Source organism: Gymnoscopelus braueri (genome assembly GCF_963280865.1).
Source record: "Gymnoscopelus braueri genome assembly, chromosome: 3".
NCBI classification, from domain to species: domain Eukaryota; kingdom Metazoa; phylum Chordata; class Actinopteri; order Myctophiformes; family Myctophidae; genus Gymnoscopelus; species Gymnoscopelus braueri.
In genome coordinates, this window is record NC_137612.1 from 1,748,949 (window position 1) to 1,771,448 (window position 22,500).

General features: G+C 44.1%; 2 protein-coding genes across 2 annotated transcripts in view; one reads left to right on the plus strand and one right to left on the minus strand.

Annotated features, from left to right (window-relative positions):
- The window catches only part of slc4a8 (solute carrier family 4 member 8), a 107,007-nt gene that overhangs the window by 82,523 nt on the left and 1,984 nt on the right, over positions 1-22,500 (plus strand). Inside the window, exons 16-23 of the mRNA XM_080423727.1 lie at positions 533-694; positions 4,300-4,413; positions 5,999-6,160; positions 16,998-17,249; positions 18,938-19,006; positions 19,969-20,142; positions 21,192-21,350; positions 22,207-22,304. Coding sequence (XP_080279853.1) covers positions 533-694; positions 4,300-4,413; positions 5,999-6,160; positions 16,998-17,249; positions 18,938-19,006; positions 19,969-20,142; positions 21,192-21,350; positions 22,207-22,304 — 1,190 coding nt within the window. The remainder of the gene's footprint in view (positions 1-532; positions 695-4,299; positions 4,414-5,998; positions 6,161-16,997; positions 17,250-18,937; positions 19,007-19,968; positions 20,143-21,191; positions 21,351-22,206; positions 22,305-22,500) is intronic.
- Positions 10,254-11,213, minus strand: LOC308082291 (gap junction Cx32.2 protein-like; the record flags this gene model as incomplete). Its single annotated transcript, XM_080424000.1, has 1 exon — positions 10,254-11,213. The coding sequence occupies one exon, from the start codon at positions 11,211-11,213 to the stop codon at positions 10,254-10,256; it is 960 nt and encodes a 319-aa protein (XP_080280126.1).

Sequence of the window (22,500 nt, forward strand, 5' to 3'; positions counted from 1 at the left end):
AGCCACTCATCATAACTATAGGCCAACAGGCTAGTTCTAAAAACGCCTTATAAATCCTGAGGTTTTCTGAAAAACTTACATTTTCATTCAAATAATTGACATACATGTATGTTGCTATACTGTACACATCAACAACTACATTGATACATGATAACATGTTTATTGTTACATGTTTATTAGGCATATAATGATTCACTCACAATACCATTTTTAACTATTTGTTTAACACACAATAATTTTCCAGACAAAACTTTTTTTTAATTATTTCTCTTACTCAAATCCAGTATATTTCTTTTTACAACACTGTGTTTTCTCTTATCAATACAGTAGCAAATGACAAATTTTTTATCAATTCTCTTACAAAGAACCTGTATTTTCTTCTCTATTTTTGAAGCGCCCTCTGCTGTTTGCACGTGATATATTTGTTAAATTAAATTGATTTAAATTGTCACCAGTTTGAATGGATTTGAATTGATTTATGATAAATGGTTACATGCATACTTACAGTACATGTTCATGTCCATGTGTCCAGGAGTGTGTCAGCCTCCAGGGTCAGTTCGTAGGGACGGCGTGCGGCCATCATGGACCTTACACCCCCGACGTCCTCTTCTGGTCCACCATCCTGTTCTTCTCCACCTTCTTCATGTCCTCCTTCCTCAAGCAGTTCAAGACCAGCCGCTACTTCCCCACCAAGGTACAGTAATCTATTACCCCACCAAGGTACAGTAATCTATTACCCCACCAAGGTACAGTAATCTATTACCCCACCAAGGTACAGTAATCTATTACCCTACCAAGGTACAGTAATCTTTTTCCCCACTAAGGTACAGTAATCTATTACCCCACCAAGGTACAGTAATCTATTACCCCACTAAGGTACAGTAATCTATTACCCCACCAAGGTACATTCATCTATTACCCCACCAAGGTACAGTAATCTATTACCCCACCAAGGTACAGTAATCTATTACCCCACTAAGGTACAGTAATCTATTACCCCACCAAGGTACATTCATCTATTACCCCACCAAGGTACAGTAATCTATTTCCCCACTAAGGTACAGTAATCTATTACCCCACCAAGGTACAGTAATCTATTACCCCACCAAGGTACAGTAATCTATTTCCCCACTAAGGTACAGTAATCTATTACCCCACCAAGGTACAGTAATCTATTACCCCACCAAGGTACAGTAATCTATTTCCCCACTGAGGTACAGTAATAGTTTAGTTTAGTTTATTAGCACATTGTTATAAAACATATAGAAACAATACATATCAAATGACAAGTTGCTGTGAAAGGAAAGGAAGAAGCCGGCAGGCTTATTTGGAATCCTTTCCTTCGTGGAAGAGGTCATTAAATAACAGGATTAAAAGTGCAATAGGAACAATATGAAATAGTTTACAAGGGGAGCAGTGGTGCAAATAAAGAAATAAAAACACAAACACTGCACAAAAGAAGAAAAAGACAAAACAAATCAATGTTGTAAGGATTACTAAATCAAAAGGACTACAGTAAGGAAGACATTAGATATTGTTTTAAATGTTTCTTAAAGTAATCTATTACCCCATCAAGGTACAGTAATCTGCCCATTTTTTATTTTATTTTTAACTTATCTCTTCAACAACAGCGGGTCCCTAAGTTATGGAAACAGTCCACAATTGTCCCAGTTGCCAAAATTAGGACCCTAAAGTCATTAAATGACTTCAGGCCTGTTGCTTTGACTTCATTAGTAATGAAATGTTTGGAAAAGCTAGTCAAAGATAACATCCTAAAGCAGGGGGAGAAATCTCTAGATCCCCTGCAGTTTGCATACAGGTCTGGAAGAGGTGTAGATGATGCCACTATCACCCTACTGCATTTCCTGTACCGCCACCTTGAGGGGAAAAAAAACACAGGCCAGACTGTTGTTTGTCGATTTTTCCTCTGCCTTTAATACGATCCAGCCACATCTTCTAGTCCAGAAGCTAATCAGTTATTTTAAACTGGATCTTAACCTTGTTGGCTGGATCATAGACTTCAACTGTTAAAGGAGAATTCCGGACAAATTAAGTGTTATCTTTCATGTCTCGTTACTCACCTAGCGACGTGAAAAGTGGCGTTCTTTTTTTCCATATATTCCCCTGTCGTCATTTTTTAAACCCCCTCCGTTGTCATAATGGGAGCGCGTGGGTAAGGGAAATTCGTCTATTATAACCGACGCAAAGTTGTTTTTTTCTCTAGTAGTATTCATAGTAGAGTCTCATGATAGTCAAACATGAGAGTAGCTAGCCTGAGAGGCTAGCGCTACTGCCGAACGATTTAACACTGGATGCTTGTTTCTTTCCAGAACCTGGCAACTAGTGTTGCCAGAATCTGGAAACAAGCAACCAGTGTTAAATCGTTCGCCATTGACGGCAGCCTCGCAGATAGTTTCAACGCATGTTTGACTATCATGAGACTCTACTATGAATACTAGTAGAGAAAAAAACAACTTTGCGTCGGTTATAATAGACAAATTTCCCTTACCCACGCGCTCCCATTATGACAACGGAGGGGGTTTAAAAAATGACGACAGGGGAATAAATGGAAAAAAAGAACGCCACTTTTCACGTCGCTAGGTGAGTAACGAGACATCAAGGATAACACTTAATTTGTCCGGAATTCTCCTTTAAGGTCTCAGTGCGTGAGGGTAAATGAGGTCCTGTCTTCTCTGTTGCTCTCCTCCACTGGTTCTCCCCAAGGCTGTTGTCTCTCCTCACTACTGTATATTCTGTACACCAACGACTGTTGTAGCAATCACCCTAACAGGTATATTGTCAAATTTGCTGATGACTCTGTGATTGTTAGCCTTCTTGAAGACAATGAGATACAGCATGGGCCAGTTGTCAATGACTTCATATCGTGGTGTGACAAGTCATTCTTGCAGTTACATTGACCAAAACAAAAGACATGATCATCAGCTTTAGAAGGACTCCTCCCAGTCCTGCTCCTACAATCATTAAGGGCACAGAAATTGAAGTTGTAGAGAGCTATAAATACCTGGGTGTTGTTCTTGACAACAAACTCTCTTTTGATACTCATGTTGCCTACATCTAAAAAAAGTCCAGCAGCGTCTTTTTTTTCTGAGGAAAATGCGTTCTTTTAATGTCTCATCTGTGATGATGAATCTTTTCTATAGAAGTTTTATTGAATCTGTTCTCATGTTTTGTATGGTTGCCTGGTACGGTAATCTGACCCCGGCAAACAAGAACAGGCTCAGCAGCCTCGTCAAAGTGGCCAGTAAGATTTCTGGGAGAACCCAAGCCCAACTCATAGAACTGTACAAGAGACAGATGCTTAAGAGAGCCTCCTCCCTCCTGGAGGTATCGGATCACCCACCTCGGTCTGAGTTTGAACTGTTGCCCTCAGGTCGTCGGCTGAGGGTGCCCACTACAGGGACTAATCGGTTCAAACTGTCCTTTGTCCCGGCTGCTATTCAACTGCTGAACAGCAGATAGCATTTTATTCTTGCCTCTTTGCACACAATACCCACTAATGCACTTTTGCTGACTTTGCTACTTTGAATGTCATGAATTCTCTGGCTGTAGTGCCCTGTTCTTAGATCTTAGTCTTGTATTGAATGTTGTTGCTATGTGTATTTTTTACTATGATCTGGCTGCAAATCAATTTCCCGCAAGGGACAATACATCTAACCTTGACCTCGACCAGATTGGTGTTAGGGTGAATGTGAATGGGTGAATGTAATGCATATAGTAAAGCTTTGAACCCATTAATTTTTAGATTTGAGCTTAAAAGCATTATTTTACACTTTGGGCTATTCAAAAATAGCAGATATACAAGCTCATAGCGCGGCACCGAGTGCCGCGCTACGAGCTTGTAGATCTGCTATTTTTGAAAAATCGTGAAAATGTGTGCAAATCTTTGAATATATATATTTTTAAAGCGAACATTTTTAACTCAAATCTTTGCTTCTGGGGGGTCCCTGGAACAAGATATTTTGATGGGGGTCTGCGGCCAAATACATATAATTTTGGGGGTCCTTGACATGAAAAAGATTGAGCACCACTGACATAGAAACATACGTTTTTCAGAAAACTGTTGAGATTTAGGAGACATGTAGAATCGGCTTCAGGTCTCAATGGGTTAAAGGTGCTATATAAATATATATTTTTACCAAATATTTACCATTTAGCAAGTACATCAACTTGGAGTCTGCAGGTGTGTTCATGTCCAGGTCAGGTCCATGGTCAGTGACTTTGTTGTGTTCATGTCCAGGTCAGGTCCATGGTCAGTGACTTTGTTGTGTTCATGTCCAGGTCAGGTCCATGGTCAGTGACTTTGCTGTGTTCCTGACCATCGTCTTCATGGTTCTGATAGACTACGTGATCGGAGTTCCCTCACAGAAGCTCCAGGTCCCCAGCAAGTTCCAGGTAAGAGTGTGTGTGTGTGTGTGTGTGTGTGTGTGTGTGTGTGTGTGTGTGTGTGTGTGTGTGTGTGTGTGTGTGTGTGTGTGTGTGTGTGTGTGTGTGTGTGTGTGTGTGTGTGTGTGTGTGTGCGCGTGCGTGAGCCTGTGTGTGTGTCTGTGAGAGTGTGCGTGCGTGCGTGCAGAAATCACAATCTGAAGACTCACCTCTTCAGACTCCACCTAGCTTAGCTAGTTTGGTATAATCGTTTGGTTTCTTTTGATATAATATTATTTTAACTCGTAGCGCGACTATTGAGACTAAACTACTTGTTTGGCATTATGGGGGGAACAATAACAATGTGACGCAAACCACCGGAACCACAATTATTTATTCGTTTTTTCTAAACCGGATCACACGGCTAGTTTTAGAACAAATACCAGGCTTTCCTCCGAGGTGGAAAGTCTGGTGACTCAGGGTTATATAATGTTTAGACTGATGCTAGGTTCTTGGTTTACCTGTGACCCTATAGATTACTGAGGCACTAACACTGTCTCTATGCATTTGATGTATCACCTTGTGTTTAACTTGCTTTACTGTAAATCGCTCTGGATTAAAGGAGAATTTCGCCCTATAGGCGTTTTCCTACCTTGATTTGAGGTTGTTAACTCATGATAAGAGTTGTCCAGGACCCCCAGTTCATAACGAGCGATAGCTCTCCATTTCGGGGACCCCGACATCAGACGGTCGACACACGACAGATACAAGAAAAAACGATTTTCAAGCGACGGAAATAAGCGGATTTAGCCAAGAACTAAAGACGGACGTTCTGAGCTGCGGGGGGGCGGAGTCCCCGAAATGGAGAACTTCGCTCGTTATGAACTGGGGGTCCCGGACCACTCTTATCATGAGTTAACAACCTTAAAACAAGGTAGGAAAACACCTAGGTAGAAATTCTCCTTTAAATGCCTAAATACAGTAGTATAAATTGTAGATCTGTATAGGGGTGTGTGGTGGTGTTGTTGTGTGGTTGTGTGGTTGTGTGGTTGTGTGTGTTGGTTGTGTGGTTGTGTGTGTTGGTTGTGTGGTGGTGTTGTGTGGTTGTGTGGTGGTGTTGTGTGGTTGTGTGGTTGTGTTGTGTGGTTGTGTGGTTGTGTTGTTGTGTGGTGGTGTTGTGTGGTTGTGTGGTTGTGTTGTGTGGTTGTGTGGTTGTGTTGTTGTGTGGTGGTGTTGTGTGGTTGTGTGGTTGTGTTGTGTGGTGGTGTTGTGTGGTTGTGTGGTGGTGTTGTGTGGTTGTGTTGTGTGGTTGTGTGGTTGTGTGTGTTGGTTGTGTGGTTATTGTGTGTGGTTGTGTGGTTGTGTTGTGTGGTTGTGTGGTTGTGTGTGTTGGTTGTGTGGTTATGTGTGTTGGTTGTGTGGTTATGTGTGTGGTTGTGTGGTTGTGTGGTGGTGTTGTGTGGTTGTGTGTGTTGGTTGTGTGGTTATGTGTGTGGTGGTGTTGTGTGGTTGTGTGGTTGTGTGGTGGTGTTGTGTGGTTGTGTGTGTTGGTTGTGTGGTTATGTGTGTGGTTGTGTGTGTTGTTCTCAGGCTTGTTGTTGTTGTTCTCTCTCAGCCCACTAGGAGTGACCGTGGTTGGCTCATCAACCCGATCGGGCGTAACCCCTGGTGGACGGTGCTGGCGTCCTCCATCCCCGCTCTGCTCTGCACCATCCTCATCTTCATGGACCAGCAGATCACCGCCGTCATCATCAACCGCAAGGAGCACAAGCTGCTGGTAGGCAGCGACGCAGCTGGGGGGGGTTTAGACGTACCCAGTGGTGGAAAGTAACTAAGTACATTTACTTAAGTACCGTACTTAAGTACAATTTTGAGGTATTTGTACTTTACTTGAGCATTTCCAATTTCCAATACTTTTACTTCTACTCCACTACATCTCAGAGGCAAATATTGTACTTTTACTCCACTACATTTACTCGAAAACTTTAGTTACTAGTTACTTTGCAGATATAATTATTGCATTGTAAAACATACATTAACCACTTCAGCCCTATTTTATACCTAGGCTATTTGAAAATAGCCGATCTACAAGCTCACAACTCGTCGCGATGCGACGCGTTGTGAGCTTGTAGATCTGCTATTTTCAAATATTTAGTACTTTTACTTTTGGTACTTTAAGTACATTTTGATGCCAATACTTTTGTACTTTTACTCAAGTACATTTTTAATTCTGGACTTTTACTTGTAACAGAGTATTTTTATATTGCAGTATTGGTACTTTTACTTAAGTAACGAATTTGAGTACTTTTTCCACCACACGTACCCTAGCCTGGCATGGCCAGACTAATATCACTGTGTAGATGTTAGTCTGGAATCTCTGTGTGGAACCTGCATTTCAGAGGGGCAAATAAAAAAAAATGCCTCTGGTGATAAACCCGCCCCACATTTGCATACTGGGCTCTGATTGGTCCCTCACAACTTCGGAGGGAGAGAAATAAAATCTCTATTGAGAGGGGCCAGACCTAATCTGCCGAGGGGAATTTTTGCAATGGCAGATTCGTCTGCCCCCACTTCTGGGATGAAGAAAAAATAAAAAACCTCCAACGAGCCGGAGATTTTTCACGGGTGGAAAACGGAACGCTCGTCCTAAAACACACTACCCCGTTTTATTTCGCGGACCGAGGCCGCCAGAGTAGACCCGGGGCGAGGGTGTTTTAGGACGACGGTTCTGGTTATCCATTTCTGAATGGAGAGGTGCGCGATGGAGAGACGTTTCCTTGTTGCCACACATCTACACTTCATGGAGTACATTTTTTTGTACCGAATTAACCGAATTAAAGTGTGTCCTTGCTGGTAAGAGGAATATTTATTTATAGCATGTTGCCAGTGGTGGAAGAAGTACTCAGAAGAAATACCTACAATATAAAAAAAAGACTCTGTTACAAGTAAAAGGCCTGTGTTCAAAATGTTCCTTGAGTAAAAGCACAAAAGTATTAGCATCAAAATATACTTAAAGTACCACAAGTAAAAGTACTAGAATGTTTGAGAATAGCAGATCTACAAGCCGGGAGCAATGCGACGCGTTGATCTGCTATTTTCAAATAGCCTAGGTATAAAATTCAATATATCTAAAAAGTAACTAGTAACTAGTTTTTCAAATAATTGTAGTGGAGTAAAAGGGTCCAAAGGGTGGGGGCTGCAACTGATAAAGCCCTGTCACCCCAGGTTTGTTTGTTTTTTTGGGGGGGGGGGAAGTCCAGGAGGTTTGCATCGTCAGACCTGAGGGAGCGGAGGAGGTCAGAGAGGTAGCGGGGGGCCTGGTTGTTGAGGGCTTTGTAGGTGGTGATTTAAAAAAAAAATCTATTCTGTGTTTTACTGGGAGCCAGTGAAGGTCATGGAGGACTGGGCTGATGTGGTCTCTGGATCAGGTTCTGGTGAGGGGGACTGGGGTGATGTGGTCTCTGGATCAGGTTCTGGTGAGGGGGACTGGGGTGATGTGGTCTCTGGATCAGGTTCTGGTGAGGGGGACTGGGGTGATGTGGTCTCTGGATCAGGTTCTGGTGAGGGGGACTGGGGTGATGTGGTCTCTGGATCAGGTTCTGGTGAGGGGGACTGGGGTGATGTGGTCTCTGGATCAGGTTCTGGTGAGGAGGACTGGGGTGATGTGGTCTCTGGATCAGGTTCTGGTGAGGAGGACTGGGGTGATGTGGTCTCTGGATCAGGTTCTGGTGAGGAGGACTGGGGTGATGTGGTCTCTGGATCAGGTTCTGGTGAGGAGGACTGGGGTGATGTGGTCTCTGGATCAGGTTATGGTGAGGAGGACTGGGGTGATGTGGTCTCTGGATCAGGTTCTGGTGAGGAGGACTGGGGTGATGTGGTCTCTGGATCAGGTTCTGGTGAGGAGGACTGGGGTGATGTGGTCTCTGGATCAGGTTATGGTGAGGAGGACTGGGGTGATGTGGTCTCTGGATCAGGTTCTGGTGAGGAGGACTGGGGTGATGTGGTCTCTGGATCAGGTTCTGGTGAGGGGGACTGGGGTGATGTGGTCTCTGGATCAGGTTCTGGTGAGGGGGACTGGGGTGATGTGGTCTCTGGATCAGGTTCTGGTGAGGGGGACTGGGGTGATGTGGTCTCTGGATCAGGTTCTGGTGAGGAGGCGGGCAGCAGAGTTTTGCACACATAAGTTTCTTGAGAACTTTGGAGGTGGCACCGTAAAGGAGGCTATCGCAGCAGTTGAGTCTGGATATGATGAAGGCATGGATGAGTGTCTCTGCAGCAGGTTGAGATAGTGTGGGACGGAGGCGGGCGATGTTTCAGAGGTGGAAGAAGACTGTTTTGGTAATCTGGTTGACGTGGGACTGGAAGGAGGGGGTGGGATCCAGGATGACACCAAGGTTGCGGACTTTGGTGGAGCGGGTGATAATGCAGCCATCATGTTCATGGAGAACAGGAGAGGGCCAAGCACCGAGCCCTGGGGGACACCATGGGTGACAGAGTGGTTGATTTGCAGTTGTTTATGGAGATGAATTGATGTCTGTCGGAAAGGTAGGAAGTGAACCAGGGAGAGGGCAGTGCCAGTGATTCCAAGGTGGATTTGAGGCGTGAGAGGAGTATGGGGTGGTTGATGGTGTCAAATGCAGCACTGAGGTCGAGGACTGACAGATAGAGATCTCCATATATGGTCATATCAGTCGGATTGGCGGTGCAACGTAGGCTAGTAGGTTTAAATTGCTTAAAGTGATGTTGATGCTATTATAACATTTTGTATTTGTATGTATTGTTTTAACCTGGTCATTGAATTACACTAAACTAAACTTAACTTAACCTAACCCTAACCTAACTGGTACTGGCCAGGACAGGTTTAGGCCACGCGCTATTCACCACTCTTAACAAATTATGGACGGATATTATTATTATTATTATTATTATTATTATTATTACAATTTAAGGTTAGAGCTAGCATGTGCTAGCATTGCTAACAAAATCCTCAGTTTCCATCCAAACATCGCAACATCGCGGTAAAATCCGCTATTTCTACCCGATCGTTTTGAAAGGTATCACTAGTCTGTTGGCTTGTGTCTAATCAGAATGTCAAATAAAGATGTATAAACAATCATATTTTGTTAAAACTGTTGTGAAAAGGTATCTTAGTTAAGTCCTCCTGGTCACTGGAACCAGCCAGTTCTAGCAGGGGGCAGTGGCAAACACTTGGTCTCAGAGAGCATACATAACAAAGAGAGCCTAACCCTAAACCATTAAACAAAGGATATGTAAATCCCGCTATGCATGATGGGATTGATAGCCCTGTTTACTATCTTTGAATGAGAGCCATTCAACTGGTCTTTTCTCTACTGAAGAGTTTTAACTTGACTTCAGTTCTATAAGTTGTAGTTTCAAAACTATTCACTCAATCGTATTAACCAATATATCTTTATTTTGCTATGATTCCCTGCTTTCATATGACATGAAAAAATGAAAATGAAAAAATGCTTGATGACTGTCTCCCAGTCAAAATTGGTCACATATTTATATTTTGAGCACTTGTTATTGTATGCCCATATATGGAGTTCAGGCCAGCCTCTGACATCATATTGATGAAATCAGCGCACTCCATATATGGACATTTTCAGACGTGTTTTTGGGAGATTCGCTGATCTGATGACTTTCCACTCGGTGCATCAGGTGATACAATAGAATAGAATGGAGTTTAGTTACTATTTTCAGGCTGGTTTGTGGCCTGACAATCTGCATATTCTTGATTCTTGATTCATCGTCCACAGCTGTGGATGCAGAGACGAAGGCTGTAGGCTTGTAGTAGAACGTCTAGAGAAGGTGGACGGCAGGAGCTGAAGGTGATATACTGTTAGTCGTTATTCAGTGACCTTGGGGGACAGGAGGTCTTCAGAGTGATGATGAATCAGAGCTGCTGTTTCTCCTCCCTCGCCTCCACCCAGACTCCCCGAGAGGCTCCTCCGCCCCAGTATGTTCTCCAACTCCACGATGACATCGTTGCTCTGCCACGGTGTGTCCTCTGTGTTCTGCACCATGGTAGAGTTGTAGCTGGGGGCGCTTCCATCGGGCAGGCGGTCCGGGTCCTCCACCGCTGTCCTCTTCACGGCCCTGTGGTTGCGTCGTCGCCTGCAGCATCTGCAGAGCAGGTACAACACCTCCAGAACGTTGAGGAGCACGGAGAAACAGGCCACGGCCAGCATGAAGACGATGAAGACGTTTTTCTCTACGTGACGGGACGGGTAGCAAGCCACGCCTTTGGAATGGCACGGTTCGATGGAGCATGTGTACTCGGCCTCCAGGAAGATGGTTTGGTGGTACAGGTAGTACTGTCCCACGATGGAGGCCGCCTCGATGAGGATCTTGACCACCAGGTGGATCAGGTAGGTGCACAGAAGATTCCCTTCGATCTTCACGTGGCCGCTCTCGTCAGTGTACCTGGGGTGTTTGAGCTTCCTGGTGCCTCCAGGGGGCGCCGGGCTGCTGGCCAGCTGCTTCCTCAGTTTGTTCTCCTTGTGGATGACGTGCATCACGTGACCCAGGTACCACAGAGTGGGCGTGGACACGAAGATGATCTGCAGCGTCCAGTAGCGGATGTGCGAGATGGGGAAGAAGTAGGTGTAGCAGAGGCTTTCGCAACCGACCGCATTGTCGTTGCAAACGAAATTGGACTTCTCGTCGCCCCACACGTTATCGGCGGGACCGCAGAGCACCATGATGCGAAACAGCAGGAGGACGGTCATCCAGATCTTCCCGATGCCGGTGGAGTGAGACTGGACTTTGTTCAATAAGCTTGACAGGAATCCCCAGTCTCCTGCCATGATCCTACCGGTTCTGTAAAACACACACGTTAGACTTGATGAGATTGAGAAGAGAGTTATTTGAGCGGAGAATAACACACTGGACCATAGTCCAGCCCTGTGCTTCTGACATAGTGATGATGTCACGATGAGTCAGTCATGTCCAAATATGGAGTCTCAGTTCGACCATGTCCAGATATGGAGCCTTTGGCATCTGTACTCACTCTGACATCACGGGTAACCATGGTGATCTAATGTAAACAATAGATGACATCACGGGTAACCATGGTGATCTAATGTAAACAATAGAGTAACCATGGTGATCTAATGTAAACAATAGATGAAACGTAACCATGGTGATCTAATGTAAACAATAGATGAAACGTAACCATGCTGATCTAATGTAAACAATAGATGAAACGTGAAGAGATGTTGAAAAGGTTTTCACGTCACACAGGGGTTGTTGACATTAGATCGCCATGATTACCAAAGAGGTCAGAGTGCGTCCATATGTCATGAAGTCCATATCTGGATGTGATGGTTGACCCAGGACTCTATATCTGGACCAGACTTTCCGCTAGGCAATTTGTGGGCCGGACACCGTGACCGGCAAGATTATATTTTATCCGTCAAAGAATATATATTATCGGCCATAATAATGGTTTAGTTTAGCTTTAATTTTCAACTCTCAGAGGGTACAATTGGTCCATTTGGTTCCATTTGTAAACTAGCAACCATATAAGGAGTTCCCAATGCACCTACGCCCAAATATGGAGTGTGTTGTCTAACCTCATATTGTCTTCATGGCATCAGCAAACAAATCAGTTAGCTCCATATATGGGCACAAAAGGGGGCATGCCCATATATGGGCATTTACTGATGACATCAGGGATCTCCATATATGGGAATAAAAGGGACAAGGACTGATAAATACAGAGATCTCCATATATGGGCATATCAGTATGCCCATATATGGGCATATATTGATGACATCAGGGATCTCCATATATGGGCATTAAAAGGACAAGGACTGACAAATACAGAGATCTCCATATATGGGCATATCAGTATGCCCATATATGGGCATATATTGATGACATCAGGGATCTCCATATATGGGCATTAAAAGGACAAGGACTGACAAATACAGAGGTCTCCATATATGGGCATATATGGAGACCTCTAGTCATGTATACTGCCCGAACGTACCATAGACCTGTACTCAGCACCAGTGAACGTACCATAGACCTGTACTCAGCACCAGTGAACGTACCATAGACCTGTACTCAGCACCAGTGAACGTACCATAGACCTGTACTCAGCACCAGTGGCACTGATCAGCCACGGGCGTGGCCGCTGATCTGAGGGACATTTATATTGCGGTCCACCCAGGAGAAGGTAGCTGTGCTTCGTAGAAAATCCAAGCGCAAGAGCAGTGACAACCATAGACTGTAAAAAGTAATGGACAAAGTGACGCTATTGGTTTCTACAGAACGTCAATGAAGCCTATTGTTCAGGAATTTCAAATCTGCCATCTTTCTACATTGCGTCATATCCTGCGCAACCGGAAAGAATGTTATTGGTTGGGTAGCTTGTCAATCAAGAGCGGGGACGGGGAACGAATTCTATTGGTTGTGTAGCTTGTCAATCAAATCATTCCGCCCCTCCTACAGCATATTGCATATTCTACTTTATCATCAATTTGATAAAGATGTCCGATTGCCGTGAAAGGCCTGAGAAGAAATGGCACCCTTTTCACATTGGCCTATTACAGTGCCACCAGGAGGCCACAATAATAACCTACCTGACCTGGCGGAGACCTGTGCTCCGAGGAGCACTTTTTCTAGTTTGATCTGTGTTTGCTGTACACCAGTGTTCACCAAACATACGCTTTAGGGGTTGTGGATTGTTGTTTTTGGGTTGTTTTTTACGGGTCTTAAAGGAGTAGTTCACCCAAAAAAAGTACATGTTTTCTATCAATTACACACCCCATGAAGTCTTGAATTCATGTTTTATTTTCTTTTTTTCGCATTCCTAAGGGGAGACTTTCCTACCGGAAATGCAGAAAATGTCTATGATTTTTTTTTTAAATAGCAGATCTTCAAGCTCATGCACGTGCACACATAGACATGAAAGGGGGCTTGAGCCCCTGCCCTTTTACCCGTCGCCAAAAAAAAAAAGTGCCCTCTCCAGACTGGAGAAAAAGAAAAAAAAAACGAAAAATTCAACCTGCCCCTAGCGGCCTAACGGTAAGGCCGACGGAAATGCCAGTGGATGTGTTGGATGCAACTCAAAGTGAACTTTTCTCAGGCATCTAGTTTGTCTCTGTACGACCTTCCTTGCCCGTGTTATTAAAGAAAAACGGGCGACAATGGCCAAAAATCGGCGATTGAAAATCGGCAAAAGTGGCCGTTTTCAAGATGTTTTGGCCATTATGTCTGGAACGGAATGTCCAATCTGCTCAGTTCAAAGCTTGTTGGGTGCGTGACTTTGAGTCCATTAGGCACGCAGTGATACCTTTTAAAAGTATGGTAATTGTCCGTGAAACAAAATCCCAAAAGTGCCCTTTTGAAATTCCAGCCCCTGCCTCTCCAAATCCTTCTGCACATCCCTGTAACAAGCTCATATTTGCCGCTCTATGGGCTTGTAGATCTGCTATTTTTGAATAGCCCAAAGACATCTCAAACATACATGGGCAACTGGCGGCCTGGATGCCACATGCGGCCCCCACCTTCACTTCATGCGGCCCGCAGGTTAATATCGGAATACTGATATATTATTGATTTCAGCTGTTACAATTCCAAACATGCAACATTCCTATATTAGTAGCTTAATGACTAGTATTAAAATGCCATTGTCTTTTTTATGTCCAATGTATTTGTATTTAAGTTCATAAAGTTAACATAAGTATAACTAATTGCATTTGAAATCAGGGGCGCTGGAAGTCATTTATTCCAAGGGGCCTGGGCTGGGCGGGGGACGAAGCGCGCATTTGCGATTTTTTCCCCACATTTCTTCCGCGTTTTTTTCAAAATTTTCTCACCTTTTTCAGCAAATATTGTATTCCCCAAAGTTAAATACATCATTGTTTTAATATATATGTGTGTGTATAGACTTTTAATTTACAAAACAATATATATATATATATATATATATATATATATATATATATATATATATATATATATATATATATATATATATATATATATTATTATTTTTTGCTTCCCACCACCAGGGAGGCTGCAGCCCCCCCCCCCCTTCCCGTGCCACTGTTTGAAATTAAATAAAAATGTTACTTTTCAGGATTCCAATTCAAAAATAGCAAAAAAATAGCAGATCTACAAGCTCAAAAAACGCGTCACACTGTGACGCGTTTTGAGCTTGTAGATCGGCTATTTTTGCTACTTTTGTTCGACATGTCGAAAAAAGGTCAAACAACTGTCCTCCTACCTCCACCAGAACAACCTCCTGGACTCCAACCAGTCTGGGTTCAAAGTGGGTCACTCGACCGAGACTGCCCTCCTGGCAGTGACGGAGTCGCTCCATGCCGCTAGAGCGAACTCTCTCTCCTCCGTCCTGATACTCCTGGACCTGTCTGCAGCGTTCGACACAGTGAACCATCAGATCCTCCTCTCCACCCTCGAGGGGATGGGTGTCTCAGGCTCTGCACTCTCCCTGTTTGCATCCTACCTGACGGGTCGCTCCTACCAGGTGATGCTGAGAGTCTAACCGTGTCAGAACCACACAGGCTCACTACTGGGGTTCCCCAAGGCTCGGTTCTGGGTCCTCTTCTTTTCTCTCTCTACACTACATCTCTTGTTGCTGTCATCCACTCCCATGGCTTTTCCTACCACTGCTATGCCGATGACACCCAGCTGATCCTCTCATTCCCCCCCTCTGACAAACAAGTGGAGGCACGCATTGCTGCTTGTCTGGCTGACATCTCGGAGTGGATGTCGACGAACCACCTGAAGCTCAACCTGGACAAGACCGAGCTGATGTTCCTCCCGGGGAAGGGCTGTCCGCACGAGACATGGCCATCACCATTGATAATGCTGTGGTGACGTCAACTCCGACTGCGAAGAATCTGGGTGTGACCTTGGACGATCAACTGTCGTTCTCGGCTAACATCGCATCAGTGACACGGTCCTGCAGATTCCTTCTCTACAACATCAGGAGGATTCGCCCCTTCCTCACGGAGAAGGCAGCCCAGGTGCTCATCCAGGCTCTTGTCATCTCCCGCCTGGACTACTGCAACTCCCTCCTTGCTGGTGCTCCGGCATCAGCCATCAGACCTCTGGAGCTTGTTCAGAAAGCTGCGGCTCGTCTGGTGTTCAACCGCCCCAAGTTCTCCCACACAACTATCCTTCTCCGTTCTCTGCACTGGCTCCCCGTAGCGGCTCGCATTCAGTTTAAAACCCTGGTGCTAGCCTATAGGGCAGTGAAAGGAACAGCTCCTTCTTTCCTCCGGGCTATGGTTGATGCCTACACCCCTGCCCGACCACTTCGGTCTGCTACCTCGGGGCGACTGATTGCCTCGTCACTCAAGGGTCCTTCTGGTCGATCGACACGGTCACGACTTTTTTCTGTTCTGGCCCCACAGTGGTGGAATGAACTTCCCACTGATGTCAGGACAGCAGAGTCACTGCCCATCTTTCGCCGCAGGCTGAAAACCCACCTCTTCAGGAAACACTACCCTTCCTCTTTGCCTGGCCTACTTGTTGTTAACTAGTTGTACGAACTCTTGTTTTATTTTTGTATTGTTTTATTGGATCTTGTTTAGTCGATACACTTATTTGTTTTAGCTCGTGCTCATTTGATTTTGCTATTTTGTCTCATCTGTTTAAGGAAGTAGGTAGCTGATATATTGCACTTTTACCTTAGCGCTAGGTATACTCTTGGTTGCTTGTTTTTGCAGGAAATGCACTAAAGACTTCTGGTGATTAGTAGTTTCGTTCCCTACCTATGTTGAATACACTTATTGTAAGTCGCTTTGGATAAAAGCGTCTGCTAAATGTAATGTAATGTAATGTAATGTAATGTAATGTAATGTAAATGTAATGTAATGTAATGTAATGTAATGTAATGTAATGTAATGTAATGTCAAATACGGAGGGACAGTACAGTATATGCAACGTGTCCCTCTGGAGTGAGTGTGGAAATATAGTGGCCCTCTCCATCATCAAAGTTGCATCACCCCTGATCTAAAAGGACAGAGATGCGTTCCCATCAGTGGTGGAAAGTAACTAAGTACATTTACTTAAGTACTGTACTTAAGTACAATTTTGAGGTATTTGTACTTTACTTGAGTATTTCCAATTTTCAGTACTTTTACTTCTACTCCACTACATCTCAGAGGCAAATATTGTACTTTTTACTCTACTACAATTATTTGAAAACTTTAGTTACTAGTTACTATTCAGATATAAACTATGATATAATGAAACATACATTAACCACTTTAACCCTATTTTATACCTAGGCTATTTGAAAATAGCAGATCTACAAGCTCACAACGCGTCGCATCGCGACGCGTTGTGAGCTTGTAGATCGGCTATTTTCAAATATTTAGTACTTTTACTTTTGGTACTCGAAGTACATTTTGATGCCAATACTTTTGTACTTTTACTCAAGTAATTTGAATTCTAGACTTTTACTTGTAACAGAGTATTTTTATATTGCAGTATTGGTACTTTTACTTAAGTAAAGAATTTGAGTACTTTTTCCACCACTGGTTCCCATATTGAACGGGTTATAATGTGTGTATCCCGCCCCCCTCTCTCTCTCCCCTCCCTCTTCCAGAAGGGCTGTGGGTACCACCTGGACCTGCTGATGGTGGGCCTGATGCTGGCCGTGTGCTCCGTCATGGGGCTGCCGTGGTTCGTGGCGGCCACCGTCCTGTCCATCTCGCACGTCAACAGCCTGAAGCTGGAGTCGGAGAGCTCGGCGCCGGGCGAACAGCCGCGCTTCCTGGGCATCCGAGAGCAGAGGTTCACCGGCCTGCTCATCTTCCTGCTCATGGGCTGCTCCGTCTTCATGACCAGCGCCCTGCAGGTCAGTGGGGGAAAAGACTTAACCCATTAAGACCTGAGGCCGCTTCTAAACATTTTCTAAATCCTAACAGTTTTTCGGAAAAAAAAGTAAAAAAAAATAATTCACGATTTTTCAAAAATAGCAGATCTACAAGCTCGTAGCGCGGCACTCGGTGCCGCGCTATGAGCTTGTATATCTGCTATTTTTGAATAGCCTAAAGAAATCTAAAAGTGACACAGATGCGTTCCAGGTATTAATGGGTTAAAGGGACTTTCTATGGATTAATCACTCCATGGAGTCTTGAATTCAGGGACATTATTTCAGTTTTTGTCTCATTCCTAAGCCAATAATAACACAAAGTAGACACATAGAGTCTCCTTTGTGTCTGCCACCGGAACCGCTGCCTACCGGTCCGGTGGTGATCAAGTTATTGGATTAGGAATGAGACGAAAACAAAAAAAATATGCATGGGGTGACTAATCCATAGATTTTTTTTTTCTTTTTTGGGGTGAACTATCCCTTTAATTGTTGGGGCTAAAAGTTACTCTTACTCAGTGGTGGAAAAGCTACTCAAATGTTTTGCTTCAGTAAAAGTATCAATACTGCATTGTAGAAATACTCTGTTACAAGTAAAAGTCCTGTATTTAAAATGCACTTGAGTAAAAGTACAAAAGTATTGGCATCAAAATGTACTTAAAGTATCGTCTTACTAGTCATAGATATAGAAACCTAGCTCCCTCATTGGCCGCTGCAGTTCATTGGAGCGACCTGTGTCACGGCCGCCATATTTGGAGAAGGCACGCTTCCTGACTACTGGCCAATCACAGCGCGTCTTTTCCGGGTCAGAATTTAGTTGTATAAAAAATATGCTGTTATATTTTTAGATACTATATACTATATGTACTATACTAGATTCTGCCAAATCCCGGAAAAGACGCACTGTGATTGGCCAATAGCCAGGAAGCGTGTCCGCCTCTAATATGGCAGCCGCGATACAGACGTCCCAGAGTGGGAGGATGCGTCTATGTCTATGTCTATGTCTGTGTCTGTGTCTGTGTCTGTGTCTGTGTCTATGTCTATGTCTATGTCTATGTCTGTGTCTGTGTCTGTGTCTGTGTCTATGTCTATGTCTATGTCTATGTCTATGTCTATGTCTGTGTCTGTGTCTATGTCTATGTCTATGGTTATAACTATGTCTATGTCTATGTCTATGTCTATGTCTATGTCTATGGTTATAACTATGTCTATGTCTATGTCTATGTCTATGTCTATGTCTATGTCTATGGTTATAACTATGTCTATGTCTATGTCTATGTCTATGTCTATGGTTATAACTATGTCTATGTCTATGTCTATGTCTATGTCTATGTCTATGGTTATAACTATGTCTATGTCTATGTCTATGTCTATGTCTATGGTTATAACTATGTCTATGTCTATGTCTATGTCTATGTCTATGTCTATGGTTATAACTATGTCTATGTCTATGTCTATGTCTATGTCTATGTCTATGTCTATGGTTATAACTATGTCTATGTCTATGTCTATGTCTATGTCTATGTCTATGGTTATAACTATGTCTATGTCTATGTCTATGTCTATGTCTATGTCTATGTCTATGTCTATGGTTATAATGACTCCCTGAATGAATGATTTCAATAGGGCTGCATTCACTTCAACTCACTGATAGTTCCTACTTTCTGTCCTAGTTCATTCCCATGCCTGTGTTGTACGGTGTTTTCCTCTACATGGGAGCCTCCAGTTTGAAAGGCATCCAGGTACCGTCTGCTGTTCACTGCTTCTTCTACCTTCACTACCTACACTACCTTCACTACCTATACCTACACACTGCTTCTTCTACCGTCTGCTGTTCACTGCTTCTTCTACCGTCTGCTGTTCACTGCTTCTTCTACCGTCTGCTGTTCACTGCTTCTTCTACCTTCACTACCTTCACTACCTTCACTACCTATACCTACACACTGCTTCTTCTACCTTCACTACCTACACTACCTATACCTACACACTGCTTCTTCTACCTTCACTACCTACACTACCTATACCTACACACTGCTTCTTCTACCTTCACTACCTACACTACCTATACCTACACACTGCTTCTTCTACCTTCACTACCTTCACTACCTATACCTACACACTGCTTCTTCTACCGTCTGCTGTTCACTGCTTCTTCTACCGTCTGCTGTTCACTGCTTCTTCTACCTTCACTACCTACACACCTACACACCTACACACCTACACACCCACACACCTACACACCTACACACCCACACACCTACACACCAACACACCTACACACCTACACTACCTACACACCTACACACCTACGCACCTACGCACCTACACACCCACACACCTACACACCTACACACCCACACACCTACACACCTTCACTACATACACACCTACACACCCACACACCTACACACCTTCACTACATACACACATACACACCCACACAACAAAATTCTCGCTAACAATTTACACACAACTCTACTGTATGTAGTGTTGTTGCTGTGTTCGTAAATATGTTTTGTACCTCCCAAATAAAGTAAAGTCCCCACCCTCTCTCTCTCTCTCTCTCTCTCTCTCTCTCTCTCTCTCTCTCTCTCTCTCTCTCTCTTTCTCTCTCTCTCTCTCTCTCTCTCTCTCTCTCTCTCTCTCTCTCTCTCTCTCTCTCTCTCTCTCTCTCTCTCTCTCTCTCTCTCTCTCTCTCTCTCAGTTCTTTGACCGTGTCAAGCTGTTCGGCATGCCAGCCAAGCACCAGCCAGACTTCATCTACCTGCGTCACGTCCCTCTCAGGAAGGTCCACCTGTTCACCGTCACCCAGCTCACCTGTCTGGTGCTGCTCTGGGTCATCAAGACCTCCCCCGCTGCCATCGTCTTCCCCATGATGGTGAGGAGGTCACCCTGACCCCTAACCCCTAACCCCTGACCCCTAACCCCTAACCATAACCCTGACCCTATACTCAATTCAATGGACGTGGCCGCCCCGTTCTATTCGGTCACCCCATTATTTTGAATAGTGTCCTCAAGCTCCATAGAACCATTAAAGGTGTCTAAACTAAGCTAAATAACCTGTAGAGAACCTCTAGAGAACCTGTAGAGAACCTGTAGAGAACCTCTAAAGAACCTGTAGAGAACCTGTAGAGAACCTCTAAGGAACCTGTAGAGAACCTCTAAAGAACCTGTAGAGAACCTGTAGATAACCTGTAGAGAACCTTTAAGGAACCTGTAGAGAACCTGTAGAGAACCTCTAAGGAACCTGTAGAGAACCTCTAAAGAACCATACAGGAGCTGAACAGGTTATCTCCAGGTCTTAGCTCTGGTGTTTATGTGGTGTGTTATGTTGTGTATCTCCAGGTCTTAGCTCTGGTGTTTATGTGTTGTGTTATGTTGTGTATCTCCAGGTCTTAGCTCTGGTGTTTATGTGTTGTGTGTTATGTTGTGTATCTCCAGGTCTTAGCTCTGGTGTTTATGTGTTGTGTGTTATGTTGTGTATCTCCAGGTCTTAGCTCTGGTGTTTATGTGTTGTGTGTTATGTTGTGTATCTCCAGGTCTTAGCTCTGGTGTTTATGTGGTGTGTTATGTTGTGTATCTCCAGGTCTTAGCTCTGGTGTTTATGTGGTGTGTTATGTTGTGTATCTCCAGGTCTTAGCTCTGGTGTTTATGTGTTGTGTGTTATGTTGTGTATCTCCAGGTCTTAGCTCTGGTGTTTATGTGTTGTGTGTTATGTTGTGTATCTCCAGGTCTTAGCTCTGGTGTTTATGTGTTGTGTGTTATGTTGTGTATCTCCAGGTCTTAGCTCTGGTGTTTATGTGGTGTGTGTTATGTTGTGTATCTCCAGGTCTTAGCTCTGGTGTTTATGTGTGGTGTGTTATGTTGTGTATCTCCAGGTCTTAGCTCTGGTGTTTATGTGTTGTGTGTTATGTTGTGTATCTCCAGGTCTTAGCTCTGGTGTTCATCCGTAAGCTGCTAGACCTGTGCTTCTCTAAGAGAGAGCTGAGCTACCTGGACGACCTGATGCCTGAGTGGAAGAAGAAGAAGATGGACGACGACGCCACCAAGACGATAGAAGTCCATTCCTCCATAAAACCTTTAAATGTAACACTTTAACCTTTAACCTTTACATGTAACACTTCATTCAACTCATACATGTAATCCAGACAGACATCCAGACAGACAGACAGACAGACAGACAGACAGACAGACAGACAGACAGACAGACAGACAGACAGACAGACAGACAGACAGACAGACAGACCGTCTGTCTGTCTGTCTCTGTGATCAGTAAAAGACAGACAGAAGGTGAAGCTTTGAAGCTTCATAATCGATGACTATTTGGGGCAAGTCATTATGGGCGGAAAGCAGACAAAAAAATCACGCCCAGTGTGAAGTGGGCGGTGTGGTCACAGTGGTCATCACAGTGATGGAAGTTCACTTAAAGAAAAGTAATATTGTGGACCAACACCCCTAACTTAAAAAAAAGTGCATAGTCCTATTTATAGGGCTATGCACAATTGTCTGTGATTGGCCAATCACGGTGCAGGGTTAGGGGGGTACACTGGTGGCCAATCACAGCGCAGGATTTGGGGTGCAAATATCCAAACCTCACATATAGGGGCGGTTTCACCGCCCAAAAATATCAGAATAATTCAAACATAGTGAAAATCTATAAACTTGTGGGCTTATAGGGAAGCTATGGTCAATGTTTTTGCTGTGAAACAAAGTATAACATAGTTATATGAAAAAAATCATCTCAAAATCTCAAAAGCTCAAAAACATGCAAGTGAAAGTTCAAGTGTGTGTGTGTGTGTGTGTGTGTGTGTGTGTGTGTGTGTGTGTGTGTGTGTGTGTGTGTGTGTGTGTGTGTGTGTGTGTGTGTGTGTGTGTGTGTGTGTGTGTGTGTGTGTGTGTGTGTGTGTGTGTGTGTATGTGCGTGCGTGCGTGCGTGCTACAGCAGTCTAAGGACATGGTCAGCACAGATGATTCGACCACCGTTCAGATCTCCATGGAGAGCAGCCGTCTGATCCAGCACCCTAAAGGTCATGACCCCAAGTAAGAACACACACACACACACATACACACACGCACACACACACACACACACACACACACACACACACACACACACACACACACACACACACACACACACACACACACACACACAGGTAAGTCCCACCCCCCCCCCCCATGCAGTGTGGTGATCAGTGATCGTCCTCCTACCCTGCGGTGGAAGAAGTATTTATTA